The sequence below is a fragment of the Schistocerca cancellata genome, chromosome 11 (genome assembly GCF_023864275.1).
Source record: "Schistocerca cancellata isolate TAMUIC-IGC-003103 chromosome 11, iqSchCanc2.1, whole genome shotgun sequence".
NCBI lineage: Eukaryota > Metazoa > Arthropoda > Insecta > Orthoptera > Acrididae > Schistocerca > Schistocerca cancellata.
In genome coordinates, this window is record NC_064636.1 from 154830921 (window position 1) to 154857549 (window position 26629).

Below are 26629 nucleotides of genomic sequence, written 5' to 3' on the forward strand. Positions count from 1 at the left end.
ACGAGAACAAATGAAACAGTGGTAGCATAGAAAGAAAATCATTAACCTGATATGGGCATCTGTCGAGAATGTTCGATAATTAGCAGCCAAAGAACAGTTTTTGGTTAGAAATCACCTTACTGATAGAAACACAATAGATCACTTAACTTCAGGAAAGAATATCAACAAAATAATGAAGCAACATGGTGTAAGCAAAGAGGATGCCTTGGAGAGATGCTGGCAGCAGATAGTAAAAACACAGCAACATCATGTTGTGAACTGATCTTTGTATTAATTAACTGCCTACAACAACACTAATATACTAGTACCAATAATGATAACAATGATTTTATTATTATTACTATCTGAGCCATGGCAGGCTCCCTCTTTGAATTCCTGACCCATACCTGGTGTATGTCACTTCTTTTGCTTGGAGCTTGTGGTGCCATGGAGCATGGTAGAGCCACACAAGGTACGTAGACAGTATTTGACAGTCAGCCAAGCTTGACACAATCTACATCTACATCTACATCCATACTCCGCAAGCCACCTGACGGTGTGTGGCGGAGGGTACCGTGAGTACCTTTATTGGTTCTCCCTTCTATTCCAGTCTCGTATTGTTCGTGGAAAGAAGGATTGTCGGTATGCTTCTGTGTGGGCTCTAATTTCTCTGATTTTATCCTCATGGTCTTTTCGCGAGATATACGTAGGAGGGAGTAATGTACTGCCTGACTCTTCGGTGAAGGTATGTTCTCGAAACTTCACCAAGAGCCCGTACCGAGCTACTGAGGGTCTCTCCTGCAGAGTCTTCCACTGGAGTTTACGTATCATCTCCGTAACGCTTTCGCGATTACTAAATGATCCTGTAACAAAGCGCGCTGCTCTCCGTTGGATCTTCTCTATCTCTTCTATCAACCCTATCTGGTACGGATCCCACACTGCTGAGCAGTATTCAAGCAGTGGGTGAACAAGCGTACTGTAACCTACTTCCTTTGTTTTCGGATTGCATTTCCTTAGGACTCTTCCAATGAATCTCAGTCTGGCATCTGCTTTACCGACGATCAACATTATATGATCATTCCATTTTAAATCACTCCTAATGCGTACTCCCAGATAATTTATGGTATTAACTGCTTCCAGTTGCTGACCTGCTATTTTGTAGCTAAATGATAAAGGATCTATATTTCTGTGTATTCGCAGCACATTACACTTGTCTACATTGAGATTCAATTGCCATTCCCTGCACCATGCGTCAATTCGCTGCAGATCCTCCTGCATTTCAGTACAATTTTCCATTGTTACAACCTCTCGATACACCACAGCATCATCTGCAAAAAGCCTCAGTGAAGTTCCCATGTCATCCACCAGGTCATTTATGTATATTGTGAACAGCAACCATCCTATGACACTCCCCTGTGGCGCACCTGAAATCACTCTTCCTTCGGAAGACTTCTCTCCATTGAGAATGACATGCTGCATCCCGTTATCTAGGAACTCCTCAATCCAATCACACAATTGGTCTGATAGTCCATATGCTCTTACTTTGTTCATTAAACGATTGTGGGGAACTGTATCGAATGCCTTGCGGAAGTCAAGAAACACGGCATCTACCTGTGAACCCATGTCTATGGCCCTCTGAGTCTCGTGGACGAATAGCACGAGCTGGGTTTCACATGACCGTCTTTTTCTAAACCCATGCTGATTCCTACAGAGTAGATTTCTAGTCTCCAGAAAAGTCATTATACTCTAACACAATACGTGTTCCAAAATTCTACAACTGATCGACATTAGAGATATAGGTCTATAGTTCTGCACATCTGCTCAACGTCCCTTCTTGAAAACGGGGATGACGTGTGCCCTTTTCCAATCCTTTGGAACGCTACGCTCTTCTAGAGACCTACGGTACACCGCTGCAAGAAGGGGGGCAAGTTCATTCGCGTACTCTGTGTAAAATTGAACTGGTATCCCATCAGGTCCAGAGGCCTTTCTTCTTTTGAGCGATTTTAATTGTTTCTCTATCCCTCTGTCGTCTATTTCGATATCTACCATTTTGTCATCTGTGCGACAATCCAGAGAAGGAACTACAGTGCAATCTTCCACTGTGAAACAACTTTGGAAAAAGACATTTAGTATTTCGGCCTTTAGTCTGTCATCCTCTGTTTCAGTACCATTTTGGTCACAGAGTGTCTGGACATTTTGTTTTGATCCACCTACCGCTTTGACATAAGACCAAAATTTCTTAGGATTTTCTGCCAAGTCAGTACATACAACTTTACTTTCGAGTTCATTGAACGCCTCTCGCATAGCCCTCCTCACACTACATTTCGCTTCGCATAATTTTTGTTTGTCTGCAAGGCTTTGGCTATGTTTATGTTTGCTGTGAAGTTCCCTTTGCTTCCGCAGCAGTTTTCTAACTCGGTTGTTGTACCACGGTGGCTCTTTTCCATCTCTTACGATCTTGCTTGGCACATACTCATCTAACACATAATGTACGACGGTTTTGAACTTTGTCCACTGATCCTCAACACTATCTGTACTTGAGACAAAACTTTTGTGTTGAGCCAACAGGTACTCTGAAATCTGCTTTTTGTCACTTTTTCTAAACAGAAAAATCTTCCTACCCTTTTTAATATTCCTATTTAGGGCTGAAATCATCAATGCCGTAACCGCTTTATGATCGCTACAATGGAGTGACTGGTAGCCATTTAAAAGTTCTGCAGAGTTAATAATTGCAAGCACAGGTGTTAACAAAAGACGGAACATTGGTGTGGTCTTTGCTATCTGCATTTGCCGCTTGTTCTCAGTGGAAGCCACATTACACAAGGAGATTTCTCATCTGAAAAACTGACTGATTTGGGTTGTGCTGCACAACTTAATAGCTTGTGGTGTTGCCTTGGAAGGGGTTAGAGTAATGTCTAGCAACCAGAGAAGCTTGTTGGTTGGTTGGTTGGTTGGTTGGTTGGTTTGAAGGAGGGGGAAAGGGACCGAACTGCAAGGTCATCAGTCCCTAGTTCCCAGGAAAATAATTACACACAGGAAAGAAGAAAAGAAAGGAGACGTACTGCACAACACCAGGAGATGAAGATTTGTCAGCTAAAATTAATGGCAAACAGTCTGGTAACTGAAGAGTCTGTCGCAGGGCAGCCAAAGGAGGACAGCTGACCAACATGTGGGCCCCTGTTAGCCAGGTGCCACACCGACACTGAGGAGGGTCATCACGGCACAGGAGGTAGCCATGTACCATTCAAGTGTGGCCAATGCGGAGACGACAGAACCACAGAGTCCCTGTGAGAAGCCCGCGTGGAGGTCTTCCACACATTCGTCTTCTCCTTAATGGCACGTAGTTTGTTGTGCATACTTATGTCATGCCACTACATCTCCCAAAGCCGCAAAACCTTGCGACATAGTACTGAATGCAGGTCAGTTGCAGAAAAGCGGATCTCCATAAGCGGTTTCTAAGTAACCTGTATGGCCAGCCTGTCAGCAAGTTTGTTGCCTGGGATTCTGACGTGACCTGGTGTCCAGACAAATACCACTTAACGACTGGACCGTTCCAGGGCATAGATGGACTCTAGGATGGTTGCTAGCAAAGGATGACAAGGATAACACTGGTTGATAGCTTGTAGGCTGCTGGAGGAGTCAGGACACAGAAGAAATGACTCCCCAGATATAGCCACCAGCTTGGCAGTGAAAACACTGCAGCCATCAAGCACAAAATGCTGTTCAGTATGTCCTCCATGGGCATATGCGAAACAGACGTGATCATCAGCCATCAAGCCATTGGCTCGAGGGACACAAGATTATCAGTGCTAGAGCATCCCTGGTGGAAGCCACCCCCTGACATGGAGCCAGTAGGCTGCCTGACTCCAGGACCCAACTGCCGACCCACCAAATGTTTCAGCAGCTTACAAAAGGGGTTGATGAGGCTAATGGGCTGATAGCTATCAACATGGGTTTTTACTGGGTTTGAGCACCAGAATGATGGTGCTGTCCCGCCAATGCGATGGAAAGATGCCATCGCACCAGATCCAATTGAAGTTGATGAGGAGATGTCACTTTTAGTCAGATGAGGGATGTTTAATCATCTGACTGTGGATCCGATCTGGCCCAGGAGCAGTGTCGGGGGAATGTGAGAGGGCACTAAGGAGTTCCCACTCTGTAAATGGGACGTTATCGGATTCACTGCAGCATGTAGTGAACGAGACAATTTTCCCTTTCAGCTGCTGTTTGAGAGTGCAAAGGGCTGGGAGGTACATCTCAGACACAGGGGCTCAAGCATAGTTCTCAGCAAAGTGCTCGGCAATCACGACTGTGTCGGTAGATAGCACGCCATTGATATTAACACTGGGAACACCTGTTGGGTTCTGGTACCTGAAAACACGTTTGATTCTTGCCCAGACTTGGGAAGGTGGAGTATGGCACCCAATGGTTGAGACATATCTCTCCCAACACTCCTGCTTCTGTCATTTGATAGGTTGGCGAATTTGGGCACGGAGCCATTTAAAGGATACGAGGTGCTCCAGGGAAGGGTGCTGCTTATGCTGCTGTAGATCTTGCTAATGCTCCTCAATTGCTTCAGTGACTTCCGGCGACCACCAAGGGACTGCCTTTCGCTGGCGACACCCGAAAGAGAGAGGGATCGTGTTTCCTGCCACAGAAAGGATTGTTGTAGTCACCTGCTCAACCATCACATCAGTGTTCCCTTGTGGGGGAGATTCAACGGTGACAGCGGAGGTGAAAGTTTCCCAGTCTGCCTTGCCCATCTGGGCAGGCGTCCGTGAGCCTAACACACAGTTTGTCATGTGCTCTCCATTGGATAGATGGAAGAAGCCCTGGGCTGCAAATTGATAAATGGTTGGTTGGTTTAAAAGAGGGCGAAAGGGACCAAACCACAAGCTCATCGGTCCCTTGTTCCTAATAAAACAATGCCAGAAGTGTGAGAATAAAACGGACGAAATATGTAACACAAAACGGAAAGAAAAGAAAATCCACAAGAACGAAAGGAAGACAACGAACACTAAAATGAACAAAAGAGGACAAGAAAACAAAGACACTAGAAACAGAAGAGAGTAAAGCATGAAAGTAGATTAAAATGGCTAGCCAACCACAAGAATAGAAAGTGAAAGCCAGCCACTCTGCAACACATTAAAACCTTCGTCCTAAGAGCATTAGGGTGGAGGACACGGAGGGACAAAGGACATGCACTAAAATCTACATAGAAGTATAAAACCCACTCCCACGGATAAAACGTAAGACTAAAGCTGCTGTGGAGGCATTGTTGCCTGAAGGCAGGGTGCTGGGAAAGTTAAAAGTTTGCCACAGAGCGGCTGAAAGTGGGCAGTCCAGTAAGAGGTGGATGACTGTCATTTGGGAGCCACAGCAACACTGACGTGTATCCTTGCAACGGAGTAGATAACCTTGCATTAGCCACATATGGCCAATGCAGAGCTGGCAGAGGACAACTGATTCCCTGCAGGAGGCCTGCATGGAAAACTTCCACACATTCATAGTCTCCTTAATGACACACAGTTTGTTGTGCGTGCTGTTATGCCATTCTATCTCCCAAAATCGGAAAACCCTGCGGTGTAAGATAGAACGCAGGTCAGCTTCGGATATGCCTATCTCCAGAAGCTGTATCTGCATCGCCTGTTTGGACAGCCTGTTCACAAGTTCATTTCCGGGGATTCTGACGTGACCTGGGGTCCACAAAAACAACACGGAAGGGCAAGACTGTTCCAGGGCATAGATGGACTCCTGAATGGATGCTGCCAGAGGTTGGCGAGGGTAGCACTGCCCGGCAGCTTGTAGGCTGCTCAATGAGTCAGTACACAGGAGATATGACTCACCAAGGCATGAGCGGATGTACTCAAGAGCATGAGATATGGCCACTAGCTCTGCAGTGAAAACCCTGCAGTCAAGTTGCAAGGAGTGCTGCTCAATATGTCCTCCATGAACATATTCGAAGCCTACATGACCATCAGCCATTGAGCCATCTGTGTAAACCACTTCAGAATCGAGAGGAAGTGACAGCGCAGAGTGGAGGGGTTAACAGAGTCCTTAGGGAAATGCAAAAGGTCCAGATGAAGCTGCGGCCGAGACGTACACCATGGAGGCGTATGTGAAAGGACCACAAGTAGAGGTGGTAAAGGGAAGGACTCCAGTTCGGAGAGAAGTGACCGCACATGAACCGCAATCGTTAGCCCCGATCTGGGCTGCTGATGCGCGGGAGAGACTGCCGGGGACAGGGAAAGGTGACAGTAATTCAGATCCTCAGGAAACTATGAATGTGTGCTGCATAACTGGCGAGCAGTTGCGCACGTCTGATCTGCAGTGGAGGGACACCAGCTTCCACCAGTATGCTGGTCACCGGACTCGTCCTAAAAGCTCCTGTTGTTATTTGAACCCCACAGTGGTGCACAGGGTCAAATAAATGCAAAGCTGAAGGCCCTGGCAAACCATAAACCACACTCTCATAGTCAATTGAGGATTGCGATCTGCTCCCCAATTGGTGTTGCTCAGGCAATGGAGGGCATTGAGGTGCTGCCAGCACTTCTGCTTAAGCTGAGGCAGATGAGAGAGCCAAGTCAATCGAGCATCGAAAACCAGTCCTAGGAATTGACATGTTTCCACTACAGTGAGTGGATCATCATTAAAGGTAAAGTGTGGGTTCCGGATGAACAGTATGACACTGACAGAAGGGCTTAACACACGACTTTGCGCCCGAAAATTGGAAGCTGTGGGCTAGAGCCCATGACTGCACCTTGTTGATGGCTCCCTGGAGGCGCCGCTCAGCAACAACACTACCGGAGCAGCAGTACGAAATGCAGAATTCGTTTGCATACAGAGAAGGTGAGACCAAGGGGCCCAACAGCTGCTGCTAGACTTAAAGACCACTAAAAATATAGATACACTCAATACAAAGCCCTGCGGGGCTCCCTTCTCCTGGATATGGATGGAACTATGGGAATCACCAACTTGGACACGGAAAGTATGGAGCGACAGAAGGTTTTGGATAGATATCAGGAGTGGTGTCCGGAGACCCCACTCATACAATGTGGCAAGGATATGGTGTCGCCAAGTCGTGTCATGCTTTACATAAGTCAAAAAAGACAGCAATCAAGTGTTGCCAAAAAAAGACAGCAATCAAGTGTTGCCCAAAAAAGACAGCAATCAAGTGTTGCCCAAAAAAGACAGCAATCAAGTGTTGCCCAAAAAAGACAGCAATCAAGTGTTGCCCAAAAAAGACAGCAATCAAGTGTTGCCAAAAAAAGACAGCAATCAAGTGTTGCCAAAAAAAGACAGCAATCAAGTGTTGCCAAAAAAAGACAGCAATCAAGTGTTGCCAAAAAAAGACAGCAATCAAGTGTTGCCAAAAAAAGACAGCAATCAAGTGTTGCCAAAAAAAGACAGCAATCAAGTGTTGCCAAAAAAAGACAGCAATCAAGTGTTGCCAAAAAAAGACAGCAATCAAGTGTTGCCAAAAAAAGACAGCAATCAAGTGTTGCCAAAAAAAGACAGCAATCAAGTGTTGCCAAAAAAAGACAGCAATCAAGTGTTGCCAAAAAAAGACAGCAATCAAGTGTTGCCAAAAAAAGACAGCAATCAAGTGTTGCCAAAAAAAGACAGCAATCAAGTGTTGCCAAAAAAAGACAGCAATCAAGTGTTGCCAAAAAAAGACAGCAATCAAGTGTTGCCAAAAAAAGACAGCAATCAAGTGTTGCCAAAAAAAGACAGCAATCAAGTGTTGCCCAAAAAAGACAGCAATCAAGTGTTGCCCAAAAAAGACAGCAATCAAGTGTTGCCCAAAAAAGACAGCAATCAAGTGTTGCCCAAAAAAGACAGCAATCAAGTGTTGCCCAAAAAAGACAGCAATCAAGTGTTGCCCAAAAAAGACAGCAATCAAGTGTTGCCAAAAAAGACAGCAATCAAGTGTTGCCAAAAAAGACAGCAATCAAGTGTTGCCAAAAAAGACAGCAATCAAGTGTTGCCAAAAAAGACAGCAATCAAGTGTTGCCAAAAAAGACAGCAATCAAGTGTTGCCAAAAAAGACAGCAATCAAGTGTTGCCAAAAAAGACAGCAATCAAGTGTTGCCAAAAAAGACAGCAATCAAGTGTTGCCAAAAAGACAGCAATCAAGTGTTGCCAAAAAGACAGCAATCAAGTGTTGCCAAAAAGACAGCAATCAAGTGTTGCCAAAAAGACAGCAATCAAGTGTTGCCAAAAAGACAGCAATCAAGTGTTGCCAAAAAGACAGCAATCAAGTGTTGCCAAAAAGACAGCAATCAAGTGTTGCCAAAAAGACAGCAATCAAGTGTTGCCAAAAAGACAGCAATCAAGTGTTGCCAAAAAGACAGCAATCAAGTGTTGCAGTCTGGAAAAGGCTGTTTGGATGGCAGACTCGATGGACACAAGATTATCAGTGGTAGAGTGAACCTGGCAGAAGCCGTCTTAACATGGAGCCAACAAGCCACGTGACTCCAGGACCCAACCCAACCTCTGCCATACCATACGTTCCAGCAGCTTATAAAGAACGTTGGTGAAGCTGATGGGCCGATAGCTATCCATATCAAGCGGGTTTTTACTGGGTTTGAGGACTGGAATGATGGTGCTCTCCCGCTATTGTGATTGAAAGACACTATCGCACCAGAGCCTGATGCTGGGGCAATGACAGGGAGATGGGCAATTGGTCACTACCACACAGTTCGTCATGTGCTCTCCAGTGGATAGATGGGAGAAGTCCTGGGCTCCAAATTGATAAATCAATGGCCGAGTAACTACCATGAGGCACACTGATATGTGTGGTGGCCCCAGTATTTAAGAGGCAGAGGTCGAATTGGGACAGTAAAGTTTCGACATCTATGCCTCAGCCAGTAAGCATGGTACCACCCCACAAGGAGTTATGGGCATTAAAATCTCCCAGACGTAGGAAAGGTTTAGGGAGCTGGTCAATCAGTGCGTTAATACATTCAGGGGTACTGCACAGTCTGGAGGAAGATATACATTGCAGACAGTTATTTCCTGTGGCGCCCTTATTCTGACAGCCACAGCTTCTAGAGGGGTTTGAAGGGGCACATGTTCACTACAGACCGAGTTACATACATAAATGCAAACTCCACCTGACACTCGATTATAGTCACTACAGTTCCTGTAATGTCCCTTACAGCCACGAAGGGCAGGGATCCACATTGCCGGGAACCAGGTTTTCTGGAGGACAATGCAGAAACAAGGTGTTAAGCTTAACAGACTGTAGCTGCACTAGGTGGTGGTCGAAATTGCTGCAATTCCACTGGAGGATGACATCGTGAGGCTGGGGAGGCATGGAACATTCATTCAATGAGGCAGTTTACACCTGAGGGTCACCTGCTGTCACCAACTCATTGCCTAAGCAGTCTATGTCCATTGTGTCTGAAGGTCTGGTGAGATCTGGGTGCTCAGCAGACGCCACAATCCCCACCTGATCTAAAGATGCACAGCTTGTACGTAGTGGTGGTGTGGGTGCCACCACAGTTCCCTTGGTCTTGGAATCTTCTTTTCGGATTCTTCTCGCTGCTCTTTGGGTTTCCCTGGCTGGGAGGATTTCGCTGATTCAGTCTCCAAGACTGAGGATGAGCGTGAAGCACTATGGCCAGCTGCTTTTGGTCTCTTCAGCCACTGGCGGGTGTCATCTTTCTGACTAGCAGAAACCTGAGAAGGGAGTGAGCCAAGGGACCCCTTCCTAGCAAGAGGAGCCAAAGAAGACTTATGCTTCTCCAGTGCAGAAGTGGGGATTGATACCCTGATGGTTGGGGGGTATTGCTCCTGAAGTAGGTGGTGAAGAAGCAACAGGGAGAGTAGTGCACCCCACCATCAAGGAGGCAGGTGTAGTCTTCAGACTGACAGGTGACTAGAGTTGGCAGAGCTGATGAGGCTAGAACGGTTGTAGCGGCAGCGTAAGATGTCGTCTGAACAGGATGTAGGCATTCAAATTTCCTCTTGGCCTCAGTGTAAGTCAGTCAGCCCAGGGTCTTTTACTCCATGATTTTCCTTTCTTCCTGGTGAATCCTGCAGTCAGGTGAGCAAGGTGAATGGTGTTCTCTGCAGTTGACACAGATGGAAGGCGGGGCACATGGAGTATTGGGATGTGACAGGTGTCTGCAATCCCAACATGTGAGGCTGGAAGTACAGCGGGAAGCCAAACTTCCAAACACTTAAAGCACTGCATGGGGGGATGGATATAGGGCTTTATATCACAGCAGTATACCATCACTTTGACCTTCTCGGGTAATGTATCACCCTCAAAGGCCAAGATTAAGGCACCAATGGCTACCTGATTATCCCTCGGAACCCGGTGGATACGTCGAATGAAATGTACACCTCGCCACTCTAAATTGGAATGCAGCTCATTGTCAGACTGCAAAAGAAGGTCTCTGAAATATGATACCCTGGACCATATTTAAGCTCTTATGAGGCGTGATGGTTACAGAAACATCCCCAGCTTGTCATACACCAGTAACACCCGTGACCAGGCAGAGGATGCTGTTTTGATCAAGACTGACCCAGATCTCATTCTGGACAAGCCCTCCACATCCCCAAACTTGTCTTCTAAATGCTCAACAAGAAACTGAGGCTTTATCATCATGTAAGATTCCCCATCAACTCTTGAGCACACAAGGTACCAGGGTGAATAAGAGTCACTGCCATCCTTAGCCTGACGTTCCTCCCATGGTGTGGCCATGGAGGGGAATGATTTGGGGTTATACTTCCTTGTGATGAATTGAGCCCATGAATGCTTAGAGACTGCTGGTGTTTGGCCACCAACAAGAGATGATGTACTACGCTTCATTGCATGTCGTCTGCCCTGATGCCACCCACTCCTGCCAGGGGCCCTCCCCACAGGTGCCACCCAGCCGCAGCAAAGGCCACCTGGCAGGATGGCCATTGCCAGGAGTCCCGATGCCCCAGGGCGATGAGCATTTACTCCTCGGCATACATGGGGAGTTAGCAGCGCAGGCATCAGCAGAGCAATCCCGGTGTGGTCAGGGGACTACAACCAACAAGGTACATCATGGCCCCACCACAATGGACTGGCTACTGTGCTTGGTATCAGGTTCAACCTAGCAAACAAGTCCATTATCATCATCAGTGTAGAGAACGATTCTGCACAGTTGATGAAAAAATATGCACCCACGAGGGTGACATCACCCAACAGTTGGAGAATGAGCAGAAGAGCAGATCCACGTCGACGAAGGATGCGATAGGTCTCAGCACATGATGCAACATGTAAGATGCCCTTCCCCAATTGGCTCACTCTTAAAAAAAGTTTTTTTTAAATAGTGGGCAAACCTTACAGGGGATGATTACATAAATGCCAAAATGTGTGAGGCTCCTTTTAGTCGCCTCTTACGACAGGCAGGAATACCCTAGGCCTATTCTAACCCCCAGACCCGCAAGGGGTGTTATTCAATTCCCCTCATTCAGCAGTGGATTCGATGATTTGGTAATCCTGAACACTATTTTAAGGGTGACCATGCTTAGCCTTAGACCAAGTTTTTGATGAGAATCATCTGAAGAGTCCACTGATCTACACAACTACTGTGGTCATGTGGCTGTATTAAGTGTGAATGACAGGGGAATTTAGGTGCTCCCTTAGTATGGTCCAATTTTGTACAGTTTGGCACACTTTGTCTTGGACCTTCACTCAGTGTGTGTGCTCATCATACTGTGGGTGTTTAAATTGACTCAGTACATCAACTTCATGGAATGCATCACTGCCAGCTACCCTTGGACAGGTTTCACTGAAGTTACGTAAATTATTGTTTGAAATTTCTACTAGCATTTTGTAAATTTTGGTGTTTGTGGGTTTGTTGGGTCAAGTCCCCTTCTTGTACATTGTGTCGAGCCCTATTAGGATGGTCACATGCTGATTGGCACGATGTCAATCACGTCATATTCAGATGTCCAGCCTTGTGAAAGTTTGAGGTTCACAGGCTGCAAAAAGCAAAAGTGTGTAAAACTATCCAGTGTTACTGAGCTCTGAAGGATTTTTTGTGTGTTCGTTCACTAGCCATTTGTGAGATGGAGAGTGAAAGAAATTTATTCCGTCTCACGGCTAGTTACTGCTTACTAGATTTAATTGTTCAACTGTTTGATATTTTAAAGTTGTCATGGGGTGACCTTTCCCCACCTTTTACTTACCTATTTCTACAAGTTGGTTCAGAGTACTAATTACTGGTTCTCCTTTTTAAATGGTGTTCTGGACTGCTATGCTTACTGTATCACTTACACATTTTCTGTGGTATACCTTAATAGAATTTTCACTGTGCCTGAAGCCATTTATATCAATCTGTGACACTCATTCTCTTATTAATTACTTAACTGCTTATTGGGGCAAGATTTAAGGACAATTGTTCTGTCTGCCTGAAGGCAGCTCTAGAAATCAGTGCACTTGTTTATTTTTTTCAAATTATCTAGGTATTTTAAGAATTTCCTTTTTCTAGTGGTCCTGAGGCAGCTATAAACTGCCCTGTCTTCCAGTATAACTATTCAGTTTTAACCTTTGAGATGAATTATGCTTCACTGTTGTCTTAAAGAGCCATCTGTTTCCAAATAATTATTTGTTCATTTGTTGAAGCATTTTCTGAATTGCAGTTTGTGAAGGCGGAAATTTTGAATCAAAACTCTAAGAACTGAAGCCAGCCACAGCTTTTGTCTTTCACTATTGCCTTATTTGTCAACTTGAAAAGTTCAGAGTATTGTTTGTAACCCTGCTAATGTATCTTATTTTAGTTATTTTTCTTAAATAAATTTGTTTTAATGAACAATGGTGACTCATGTGAACCCCAGTCTCTCCAGTCCTCCATCCACTTAATTTCCCTTTTCCTCCTGGATGTTTGGTTGTTAACAGGGGATGGTTATTTTACTGGAAGGAAAGGGGGGAGGGGGCAAGGTATCCTCATACTGTCATTCACCATGAGGTGTGTGTTTGTAGGTATCCACTGCTAAACATGGGGTCCAATAACTGTCCCAGTTTGTCCTTATTGAAGAAGCAATAGTTGATCTACGAATTAAAAGTGTGTCAGCTGCCATGTAAGGGCAGTGTTGCCCAACTTGTGGCTCATCTGCACGCCGGTGTAGAATACCCCTTGGTGATTAGTACAAACTGCTTCAGGGAGGTAGGTGTTGCTCATGCTGACTGAGCTCTGGCCATGACAACCTTGTGTCAGGAGGTAGAGTGTTTAGAAAGTAGTCAGCCACACCATAAGCAAATATACGTAATTCAGACAGAATTGATCCATTGGGATAATCACTTGTGGGGTATTTCACAATGTAATCTATTCTGAGCAGGTTAGATTAGCTCTGCAATTACAGCAGCAGGTGATGACTTGCAAAGTGGTGTCAGCCACTTTTATTTAGAGAAATTAGGTGCAATAGGTAGTGAACAAGATTCTCCCAACAACAGATAAATGCTGGAAGTAGTAGCAATGCTAAAAACACCTTCAAGGGCCAGAGGGGAATTAATTTGGAAAATTACCTTACCAAATAATGTTACTGCTTCAAACTATAATAGAAATTTAAAATTAGAATTTAAGACAGGTGAAATCCATTCTGAGGATCATGGCCTAATTTATGTTTCATGCTGATGCTTTTGCTGTCTCCAATAATGTTGTTCATTCGTTGCACCCCCTGTGTTAAGCTGTGTTTTCAGTCTAATTTTACACAAAAGTGCAGGATTGAGGGAATCATGGAAATCAATTATTGGGTCGAAATTATCTCATGTTAACAGGCTGTTCAAGCATAAACATTTTGATAAGTGCAGTTTCCTAATGAACCTTTTCCTATGTGCATAGATGAATATGTATGGCTATTCCAGCCTTGGAATGGCAAGTCACAGAGATACAAATACTCAATAATATATTAGAGAACATGCAGCCACAGGACCGTTCATGGATTACCTTCGATAATAAATGCACATCTTTTACTGGATTAGAGGCTTTGGTGTCCGCTACTGATGCCCGAGTTTCACGCACCAGTACTTATGGGGGTTTCAGCATCATTACCAAGATGAGGATCGAGATTCCAGGCAATTTAAAAGGGGACCACCCAGAAGGAACAAGCATAGGATGTGTTTCCAGTGTAACAAAGAGGGGCATCTTGTATGGCAATTTCCAGTTCCATGGAAGGAGAGTCAAACAGCTGATGTCACAAGGAATGGAAGAGGCATGGTAGTGTTTTCTATTACCGGAGTGCTGTGTCTGTCAAGTCCGAGGTACGGAAACCACTGCCTTATCTTTGGGAACAATTTAACTAGGAACCAGTGTGCACCCTCCTTAACTATGGTAGTTCAGTTTGTCGTCTAGATTATCTGTGGTATTTGGAGTTCTGCCATACCTGTGAATTACCTTGTTTGCATCCATCCTCCAAATGTCGAGCTCTCACTGGGCAGATGTTGCCTCTGGTTGTCAAAACTGAGTATTGGAAAATTTTGTTGGCCTCTGAAGTGGAAAGTAATTAAAAATCTTTCAGTGAATTTAATTTTGGGATGTGTTTTTGTAAGTGGTAGTGGGTTGGCATTAGATTGTCAAGGCAGGGTTGTTTATTTGAAATTTAACCCAGCTGAAAAACTCATGTTGTGCTCCTGTCAGGTTGCCACCAGAATTCATAGTGTTACCGCAATGTTCGCCATTTGGGCTGTCACCTTGGCCTAGTAGAGGTGAAGGAGGTACTGGAAGTTCTTGATTGTTTAGTGCAGATGTTAACTAACAGACTGGACATCACCAATAAAATCCAGTACAAGATTCGCATTACAAATGACATTCCAGAGAGGTACGATCTTTACAACATTCTCTATCAAAGATGAAATGTATATGTGCTTTGATTAATAACATGTTGTTCAATGGGGTCATATGGGCTTCTCCCATATTCTCAATATCCATGGGCAGCAGAGCAGTGTTTCATCCAGTTGTGGATTATCAAGCAGTTAATGAAAAGATACTTTTGGAATCTGTCACTTCCAAATGTACCTAATTTGTTTTTCTTCATTCAGTGGGGCTCAGTATTTTACTGTCCTGGATCTCAATCAGGCATATTATCAGATCATGTTAACAGAGGATTCCAAGCATAGTACTGCCTTCTGTACAGACTGGAACCTCTACGATTTTAACAGGGTGGCCTTTGGTTTGTCAGTGACAGCTGCCATTCTGTCTTGCCTTCTAGATTGTGTTTTGGGTGATTTCAAGTGTGTGTATAATTACCTATATGGCATTGTTATTTTTAGTGCTAGTCTGTCTGGACACTTGCAACATTTCGCAGACCTGGTTTACCAGAGGGAGGTGGGATTTGATGTGAAACCATCTAAAATCACACTGGTACATAGGTTTCATTCTTGGGACATCTTAGTTCTACTGATTGCATTAGAATTGACCAGGAGTATACTGGTGATTTGTGAAAATTCCCAGTTCCTAGAAATAAGAAAGGTGTGGCACCATTCATAGACATGGCAAATGCCTTAACGATTTAAGAAATTTCAAATGGGATGAAAGTCATCAGGAATCTTTTGAAGGCATTAAGGTGGCACTTACTAACCCACTAATATTAGCCATACCCAATTTTGAGCTCCTGTTGTTCTTGCAGATGGACACCTGTAATTCTTCTGGAGCAGAAAGTGGCAGCTGGCCTCCTGCAGGAACAGGATGAGATGGGTCTGTGGCAGGCTGATGCTCTATAGCCTATGCACCTTAAAACTTTCACTTGTGGAGATGAAATATTTTATGTATGAATAGGAAGCCTTGGCAGTTCTGTTTTCCTTTGACAAATTCAGATTTTATTTTGAACACCGAGACTTTTGTTTAGAGACCGACACTCAGCCTCTTAGTTAGGTTTTGGCTCATTACTTCCGTAACACCCTCTTAGGCAGTCATTTGGACATTTACACAACTGTTAAGATCAGACAACACATCGCCTGGTCCTCCCTGTATAACAAAGACTGAAGGTTGGTGGGGGTCAAGATCGTTTTCCCTGTACAAGGACATCCAGAGTTTGGTGGGGGGAGTGTGAGCTGTAAGGGAGCTGAGCCCAACCCGAATTCTCCCATGGGGCTTTTAGAGAGACACCAGATGCATAAATTTTTTTATTGATTATATAGGACCACTTCCACACGTGTGGGTGTTCAGCACCTATTAGTTATTATGAACAACTTCTCTTTTTCTCTCTCTCATTCCGAGCAGAAGAGTGACTATTCTGGTAATTATCCAGAATTTGTTATGAATTTTTTCTCTTTATGGGCCACCCAGGGTGCTTGTCAGCAATAATGCTGCTGCTTTTGCTTCCCAGCTATTCATGAGGTTCTCCTTTGTCAATGGAATTAAGGATGTGATCACAAATCTTTATTACCTGCATACTTTGCTGACCAGGTGAACTGAAAGTTGAAGGCTGTGCTTATCTTTAGCAACAAGGCTCAGATGAAGTGGGACATGTCAGTACCATGGGTCAATTTTGTCTTTAACACTGCACAACCCAAGTCCCTGGAGGCTCCTCCAGTATTCCTTATGCTAGCACATCCAGTCAATTCTCCTCTTGTCAACCTGTGGTCAATCAATAATTTGCTTCCAGAACAAGTCACCCTAGCATTAACACAGCACAACTGGAGCCAGGCTAGGCATAATACCAAAATTTCACATCACAGGCTAGACATTTGCAACAATCATGGACTAAATGGTTCAGTGCAAAGGCTGGGGACAGTGTTAGTCCAAAATCCTAATATTGCTCAAAAAGGGGAGTTAAGGTTCGCTAGCAAGCTGGCTCCTCAGTTCTCTGTACCCTATGAGATTGCCAGGGTGGTGAGCCTGGCAAACCACCTGGTTCTGAATTTCTGCACAAGTAAAGACTCACATGTGCTTATTACCCAGGTGAAGGAGAGTCAGATGTAAAGGGCTCTTTAATGGAAGGGCAGGGGGAATTTGGTTTGGTGGGGGATGTTAAGATATGGTGGGGTCCGTCTCTGAATTCCAGCGTCATGTGCCTGGCAGATGTCACTTCTCACAGCTTGGATCTCGTGGCACCAGTGGTGTTGTGGAGCCACACTGGTTGGCGAGGAAAGGCAGTGCATTTCACAGGCAGTCGGTGTCTTGAAGCTGGACTGAAGGATGATCCATGCAGGGCTCATGGGTGGCATGTGCTGTTTGGCCGAACTTTATGTGCCACTATCATTATCACCATAACTACAATAAAACAATCTTCTTTCAATTATGGTAAGTGCCATAGTCTGATCAGCCCCAACATTATGATCACCACTCTAAAAGCTGGTAGGTCCACCTTTGGCACAGATAACAGCAGGGAGACATTGTGGCATGGAAGCAACTAGGCCTTGGTAAATCATTTGAGTAGTTGGCACACATTATGTTAAATCACATCCCAGATGTGTTCGATCAGGGTCAGAGCTGGCAAATTGGGTGGCCATCATATCAATTGGAACTCACCACTGTATTCCTCAAACCATTCCACCACACTCATGGCCTTGTGAAATGGTGCATAATTTTGATGAAAAATGCCACTGCCATTACGAAATATGATCATCATGAAGGGGTGGACCTAACATGAATTATGGATCTTGTCACTGGTTGGGAGGCTAGTGTGGCTCAGCAATACAGACAGCCGTACCAAAGGTGAAACTGCAATGGAGGGGTATCTGCTGAGAGGCCAGACAAACATGTGGTTGCTGAAGGAGGGGCAGCAGGCTTTTCAGTAGTTGCAGGGGCAACTTTCAGGATGAATGATTAATTTGGCCTTTTAACATTAACCAGAATGGTGTTGCAGTGCTGATAGTGCAAACAGGTGAAAGCAAGGGGAAACTACAGCTATAAATTTTCCTGAGGGGATGCAGCTTTACTTTGTGATTAAATGATGAAGGCATCCTCTTGGGTAAAATATTCCGGAGGTAAAATAGCACCCCATTCAAATCACCAAGTGGTGATTACTCGGGACCAAAGTGCTATCAGGAGAAAGAAAACTGGCATTCTACAGATTGGTGCATGGAATGTCAGATCTCTTAATTCAGCAGGTACGTTAGAAAATTTAAAAAGGGAAATGGATAGGTTAAAGCTAGATATAGTGGGAATTAGTGAAATTCAATGGCATGAGGAACAAGACTTCTCGTCAAATGAATACAGAATTATAAATAAAAATGAAATAGGGGTGATGGAGGTGTGGGTTTAATAATGGATAAAAGAAAAGGAGTGTGGGTAAGTTACTACAAACAGCATAGTGAATGCATTATTATAGTCAAGATGAACATGAAGCCCATGCCTACCACAGTAGTACAAATTTATATGCCAACTAGCTCCATGGATAATGAAACAATTGAAGGAATGTATGATGAGATAAAATTATTTAGATACTGAAGGGAGACAAAAATTTAATAGTCATGGGGGAATGGAATTCGACAGTTGGAAAAGAGAAGGAAAAGTAGTAGGTGAATATGGAATGTGAGTAAGGAATGAAAGAGGAAGGCATCTGATAGAATTTTGCACAGAGCATAACTTCATCATACACTGTGCTCAAAAGTATCCACACACCCCAAAAACATTAGTTTCCCATATAGGTGCATTGTGCTGCCACTTACTGCAAGGTACTCCACATCAGCGACCTATGTAGTCATGAAAGAGCAGAATGGGGTGCTCCGCGTAACACATTGACTTCGAATGTGGTCATGTGATAGGGTGTCACTTGTGCAATACATATGTATGTGAGATTTCCACACTCCTAAACATCGCTTGGTCCACTGTTTCCAATGTGATAGTGACGTTGAAATATGGAGGGACACGTACAGCACAAAAGCGGATAGACCGATCTTGTCTGTCGACTGACTGATACTGCCAACACTTAAAGAGGGTCGTAATGTGTAATGGGCAGACATCTATCCAGACCAATGGACAGGAATTACACACTGCATCAGGATCAACTGCAAGTACTATGACAGTTAGGCAAGTGGTGAGAAAACTAATTTCATGGTCGAGCAGCTACTCAATTTGTTAGAGGAGCTTGAAATTTATAAAGCAAAAAACATAGAACCAACTAAACTGCTTAACTGGCAAAATGACTGTGCCCAATGCCTACTTTGCTTTATTTGACAATGTTTTACTCTAACCACTGCACGCCACTGTTATATATGGTGTGTTGATAAGTTCACCTAGTATTGAGTGCATCACTAATTTACTTGGTTTGATACGTTTTACGCATGACTCTAGTATGTTCTTGTTCCTTCTCTATTCATTTCATAGACTGCATTTATCAGATAATGTGGATCATCCACTGTTACAGAATTTTATCATTATTTTCTTGCAATGGAGTGCCGCAGGGTACGATGGGCCCTCTGCCGGTCACATTCCTCCAACCACTTCCCGCCTGTGTGGAATACTGGCATTAGTGCTAACAGATGGCACTGATTATGTGCAGCACTGTTTTCTTACAGTTGTGGCTCCTTTAGCAATTTGTTTTATGGTTGTTTAATATTACCAGGTGCACTGTCACTGGTGTTCAATATTAACGTCATTATCTACAATATTGGCACTTGAGCACATGTCAACCACTGTTTCGTAACTCTTCCTCTTTATAACAATATTACTTATTTCATTTTTTACTGCTTTTTATTACTGTAATGCCTTTTATAAATTATAAGCTTATTACAGACTTCAACTATTGTATCCCCCTTTATTTCTGCTGTTTCAGTTAATTACTGAAAACTAGTGTATGCCAACATTAGCGACATCTGGTGACCTTGAAAAAAGAGACAGCATTGGTCGTATATTTTTCTATTGCAAAATCGATTTTCTGTCACTGAGTGACCATCTTCAGTGCTATATTGTATAACAAATTGGGATGCACTGTTGTTACTAGGCTTACGGCAATCACATAGACTCAATATCAATATATATATCAATAAAATTTTGCCTAGCTGGGCTTGTGCAGCGTATTTTAAATACAAGTAATTAAAAACCAAGCTGGCGATCACAAGATGCTGTCTCTTTTTTCAAGTATACCTGTTACCTGGTCGTAGTGCACAAGACAACATGGAGTCGCCAATCAATCTGGTGACCTTACAACACAAACATCTTGTGGCTACTGTACAGCAGCTTGTTTTCAACAGTAGCACTACTGACAACAAGACTCGTGCATGTGATGTTATTTATATGTTACGGTATATTGATAATATATTTGACGATGCTGGTGCTGATTCCACATTTAACATTTAATGATGCTACTATGGCTGCAGTACATTAGGACTTTGTTTTTATGAAACAGGTATGCCTCTTCATATTTAAAGTGCAGAAATATGTCAGTAGTACTTTTAATTATGGTCTTTTTATTGTTTTTTTAAGCTGTAGACAATCTGCGAGTATTTATGTTTATCCCATTTTTGCTGCAGATCTGATGATAGTCAAAAGTTTGTGACCATAGACATAAATTAAAGGAAACTTAGCCTAACTTGGTGTCGTGTTTTTCATGGAGGGGCTTGCACCGCTTATTGTTTTGTGCGGCACTATCACAGCACAAGCCTACATAGATGTTTTAAGCACCTTCTTGCTCCCCACTGTTGAAGAGCAATTTCGGGACGGTAATTGCACCTTTCAACATAATCGATCACTTATTCACGATGCACGGCCTGTGGTGGAGTCGTTACATGACAATAACATTCCTGTAATGAAGTGGTCTTCATGGAGTCCTGACCTGAATCCTACACGACATCCTTGGAAAGTTTTGGAATGCCGACTTTGTGCCAGGCCCCACTGACCGACTGATACCTCTTCTCAGTGCAGCACTCTCTGAAAAATGGGCTGCCGTTACCCAAGAAACATTCCAGCACCTGATTGAACATATGCCCACAAAAGTAGAAGCTGTCATCAATGTGAAGGGTGGACGAACATCATATTGAATTCCAGCATTACCGATGGAGGGCACCACGAAATTTTAAGTCATTTTCAGCCTGGGGTCCAGATACTTTCGATCACATAGTGTAGCTAACACTTCGTTAAAGAATTACGACAGAAGGTTGTACACATGGAAGAGGTCTTGAGACACTGGAATGTTTTAGATAGATTATGCAATGGTAAGACAGATTTAGGAATCAGGTTTCAAACTGTAAGACATTTCCAGGGGCAGATGTGGACTCTGACCGCAATTCATTGGTTGTGAACTGTATATTGAAACTGAAGGAACTGCAAAATGGTAGGAATTTTAGGAGATGAGATCTGGATAAACTAAAAGAATCAGAGGCTGTGCAGTGTTTCAGAGAGCATTGGGACACCACTGACAAGAATATGGGAAAGAGATACAGTAGAAGAGGAAAGGCTAGCTTTGAGAGATGAAATAGTGAAGGCAGCAGAGGATCACGTAGGTAAAAAGACGAGGGCTAGTAGAAATCCTTGGGTAACAGAAGAGACATTGAATTTAATTGATGGAAGGAGAAAATATAAAAATGCAGTAAATGAAGCAGCCAAAAAGGAATACGAACATCTCAAAAATGACATGGACAGGAAATGCAAAATGGCAAACCAGGGATGGGTACAGAGCAAATTTAAGGATGTGGAGGCATATATGACTAGGGGCAAAATAGATACTGCCTACAGGAAAACTGAAGAGACCTTTGGAGAAAAGAGAACCACGTAAGAGTATCAAGAGCTCAGGTGGAAAACAAGTTCCAACCAAAGAAAGGAAGGCAAAAAGGTGAAGGAATATATAGAAGGTCTCTACAAGGGCAATGTACTTGCAAGCAATGTTATGGAAATGGAAGAGGACGCAGATGAGGATGAAATGGGAAATATGATACTGCATGATGAGTTTGACAGAGCACTGAAAAACCTTAGTTGAAAGAAGGCCATGGGAGTATGGTTCAAATGGCTCTGAGCACTATGGGACTTAACTTCTATGGCCATCAGTCCCCTAGAACTTAGAACTACTTAAAACTAACCAACCTAAGGACAGCACACAACACCCAGCCATCACAAGGCAGAGAAAATCCCTGACCCCGCCGGAAATCGAACCCGGGAACCCGGGCGTGGGAAGCGAGAACGCTACCGCACGACGCCATGGGAGTAGACAGCATCCATTAGAACTACTGACAGCCTTGGGAGAGCCAGCCTTGACAAAACTCTACCATCTGGTGAGCAAGATGTACGAGACAAGCAAAATATCATCAGACTTCAAGAAGAATATAATAATTCCAATCCCAAAGAACACAGGTGTTGACAGGTCCGAAAATTACCGAACTATCAGTTTAATAAGTCACAGGTGCAAAATACTAACACGAATTCTTTGCAGACAAATGAAAAAACCAGTAGATGCAGACCTTGAGGAAGATAAGTTTGGATTCTATAGAAATTTAGGAAAACGTGAGGCAATATTGACCTACGTTTCTAGCATTTGTAGACTTAGAAAAAGCTTTTGACAATATTGAATGGAATACTGTCTTCCAAATTCCAAAGGTGGCACTCATTGAGTGCAGGGAGCGGAAGGCTATTTATAATTTGTATAGAAACCAGATGGCAGAGTCGAGGGGCATGTAAGGGTAGCAGTGGTTGGGAAGGGAGTGAGACAGGGTTGTAGCCTACCCCGATGTTGTTTAATCTGTATATTGAGCAAGCAGTAAAGGAAACAAAAGATGATCAACTAAAGCAAAGTGAAGATGGAAGGTAGTCTAATTAAATCAGATGATGCTTACGGAATTAGATTAGGAAATGAGACACTTAAAGTAGTAAAGGAGTTTTACTATCTGGGAGGCAAAATAACTGATGATGGTCATAGTAGAGAGGATATAAAATGTAGATTAGCAATGCCAAGAAAAGCCTTTCTGTCCGAAAGATATTTATTAACATGGAGTGTAAATGTATGTGTTAGGAAGTCTTTTCTGAAAGTATTTGTATGGAGTGTATCCATGTATGGAATTGAAACAAGTGTTTAGACGAGAAGAGAAGCTTTCAAAACATGGTGCTATAGAAGAATGCTGAAGATCAGATGGGTAGATCATGTAATTAATGAGGAGGTGCCGAATAGAATTGGGGAGGAGAGCAATTTGTGGCACAACTTGACTAGAAGAAGGGATCAGTTGCGAGGAAATGTTCTGAGGTGTCAAGGGATCACCAATTTAGAATTGAAGGTAAGTTCGGAGGGTAAAAATCATAGTGGGAGACCAAGGCATGAATACACTAAACAGATTCAGGAGGATGTGGGTTGCATTAGTTACTCGGAGATGATGAAACTTGCACAGGATAGAGTAGCATGGAGAGCTGCATTAAGGGGAGCTGGAGGTGGTCAAATCCAAAAAATTACAATTTTTTTTTCTATCGAAAATTGGAACATTCCTCTTTAATGTCAACTTTGAATTATTGTTCTACTCGCCCTAGAAGTGGAGTTATTACCATTTTCCCCCACGCCTGCAGAGGGGATGGGCAGCCGCTGAATGCATCTAACACCCTCTTGTGACTTCCTGGCGAACTGCTTGGGATTTTCTCGGCCTGTTACGCATACAGCGAGTGTGAAAGGGTTGGCTACATTGTTTTCTGTTACAAATGAAGCACTAAGAGCACGGAACGTCATTTCTTTGCTGTTTACCATTTCGAATTAGTTCAGTGTTGCGCCTGTTGTTGGTAGTATTATACTTCTTGTGTAAAGCATTGTTCTGGTTACGATGCCACGTTTTAGTAACCATGTATATAAGAAGAGGAAGAACGTAGGGAAAAGAAAATTAACACTAATACCAAGTTGCGATACTACAATTACTGAAACAGTGTGTTCTTCTACTAAGCAACACATGGCCAGCCATAGCCATGTGACATCTTCTAGCAAGAAGCTGACTGGTGGAAGTGACAGATTTCGTGAATATGTTAGTGACAGTGATGGTATTAACGAAGTACTGAATATTGGATTATCATCTTATGTGCTGAAAGAAAGTGTTCTGTGCAAAATGTGTTCAAGTGTAGGAGTGGAACTAGAGATAACAAAGCACTTTGGTTTAGCTTGTGAGATGAAGATAATCAGTGCATGTTGCAAGTATCAAGTGACTTTCTGCAATTCACATGCCAGTCTCTTTGGTAAAAATGGATGATGTAGAGTGTTTGATGTGAATGTTCAACTTGTGTATGGTCTTCGATCCATTGGAAAAGGGTCTGCTGCTGGTAAACTGTTTTCTGGAATTATGAACTTGGCATCGCCTCCAAGCAAATTTGGGTACTACTGTGAACTGGTAGGATCCTCTGCTGAAGAAGTGCCTTTGAAAACCATGAAGGAAGCAGTGGAGGAATCTGTAGAAATGAACAGTGGTTCTACAGATTTGGTAGTGGCATTAGATGGTTCCTGGCAAAAGAGGGGTCATAAATCCCTGAATGGGGTTGTAACTGCTACTTGTGGTGATAGTGCAAAAGTGATAGATGTTTCAATATTATCAAAACATTGTAGGTGCAAAAATAAAATCAAAGGAGAGCACAGTGGAACCTGTGAGGCAAATTTTAGTGGATCAAGTGGAGCAATGGAAGTGGATGGAGTGAAACAAATTTTTGAACGTTCAGTTCCCAGATACAACATTAGGTACAAATACTACCTTGGGGATGGTGACTCCAAAGGTTTCAAGACTATAGAGGAACTGAAACCATATGGAAATGAATTTGTAGTTGAAAAGTTGGAATGCACTGGGCATGTGCAAAAGCGTATGGGTGCACGGCTTCGAAGGCTCAAACAAACTTTGGGTTCAAGTAAGCTCAGTGATGGAAAGACAATAGGAGGGAGAGGCAGGCTTACTGATGAGGTGATTGAATGTCTACAGAGATACTATGGGTATGCTACAAGGCAAAATGCTAGTAATGTTAGTGACATGCGAAATGCACTGTGGGCGTTGTTCCTTCATACTGCCTCTTCCAATGAATACCCTCAACACAGCCTGTGCCCAAAAGATTCCTGGTGCAAATATAATGCAAAAATGACTATTATCACAAACATGGTTTGCCAGCAGCTGTGATAAATGCAATAAAACCAATTTTTCCCGACTTAGCACAGCCAGAATTGTTACACAAATGTCTACACGGAAAGACGCAGAATCCTAATGAGAGCGTAAACAATTTGATTTGGAAAGTGTTTCCTAAAAGGGTGTTTGTGAGCAAAAAAAAACACTGCACTTTGGCATTTATGATGCAATAGCAACCTACAACCAAGGGAACTGTGTGAAGTTCTGAAGGCATTAGGATTTACAGCTGGGGTGAACACTGTACGAGCACTAAGAAATATTGACAGAGAAAGGATAAGAGGAGCAGAAAGAAGAGAAAGGCATATGATGTATGATGGAACAACAGGCCAGAAAAGAAGACAGAAGAGGTAGCTTTTGGAGGATGAAGAATAAGACCCTGTTAATCCATCCTATAGTGCAGGAATGTATTGAGAAACTTTGATAGCCATTTCCCATAAATTAGAATTTTTCGAATATAGGGAACATTCTCAAAATCCACTCAAGCTAGAGAGATTAAATTTTTATACAGCACTCCTAGTGGTCAAACATTGTAACACAGCCATTTGGCAATATGTTCAGTAATTTCATTTCAATTTAATTATAAAGTAATTATTTGTAAAAAAAAATTGGGTCATTAATAAAAAAATAGTTGGAAGGAAACTAGAAAAGATACTCCAAATTCCCTCTGTCATAACTGCAATACTAAACCACTCTATATGTTAAAAAAAACTCAAATTTTTCTATTTGGTAGTTTATTCATAAATGTTCCTCAAACTTAGTGATTTTAACATGGGCAGCATAGGCACCTCCGGCTCCCCTTAAACCAGTCTCAGGACTGAAGATCAAAACGATGACGTAAGAGATGGATATGGTTTGCAACCTGTTTACAATACTCCTTTTCTAACATAGTGCCTTGCGCGAGCTCCAGTGAACCCATGGGTGCCCATATGGTCTTTTCCCAGAGTATAATGGAGGTCCTGCCAGTACAGGAGTAAAGGAACTGCTCCCTTTGCGGATGATGGAAATGTACCCTCCCAAAGGCAGGACCATGCAGTGGTCTGCCATCGTGCCAAATCCAGCACCAATCGTTACATGTCTATTTCAGTTGAAGTTGTTGATGTCATGGCATTAACACTGGCACATTCGTGGGTCATCAGCTAACCAGACTCATCATTATGAGTGTTTTGAGCATTGTGCATTCAGACACACTTTTACTTTGCCCAGCAATAAAGTCTGACGTTAGTTACACCATAGTTTGCTGCGTGTCTTGTTTTAACAGTCTGCCCAACCTATGATGTCTACCATCTGTCATGACAGGTGCTTGCCCAACCCCCTAATGCCTGGACGTGGTTTAACCTTTGTTTCACCCTGTGTTGAAGACAACTGCCACAACACTCCTCAAACACCCAACAAGCTGTGCAGCTTCCAAAATGCTCCTGCCAAGCCTTCCAGCCATCAAAATCTGCTCTCGGTCAGACTAAGATAGATTGTGTGCAGTCCCTATTTTACATCCGGTCAGCATGCTCATTGATACTCCATGCACCGTGCGTGTGACTAGAAGACAAGGTTAGGTGCTATTGCCTGGATGAGTTGATATTGATAGCAAATCCATGGTCATAATGTTTTGGCTGATGTGTATACGGATGTAGTATTATGACTTCCAAATGGAGGCTGGGCAAGAACAAG

The 26629-nt window shown here is 43.3% G+C and overlaps 1 protein-coding gene across 5 annotated transcripts in view; it reads right to left on the reverse strand.

Annotated features, from left to right (window-relative positions):
- The window catches only part of LOC126108743 (zinc finger protein 493-like), a 150327-nt gene that overhangs the window by 119677 nt on the left and 4021 nt on the right, over window positions 1-26629 (reverse strand). Inside the window, exon 1 of one of the 5 annotated variants that reach the window (XM_049914087.1) lies at window positions 14358-14440. The exons of the other annotated variants lie outside the window; for them this stretch is intronic. Within the exon in view, the coding sequence (XP_049770044.1) occupies window positions 14358-14372 (15 nt within the window). The 5' untranslated portion in view covers window positions 14373-14440. Of the gene's footprint in view, window positions 1-14357; window positions 14441-26629 lie in introns of those variants that run through there. 5 annotated transcript variants of the gene reach the window in all.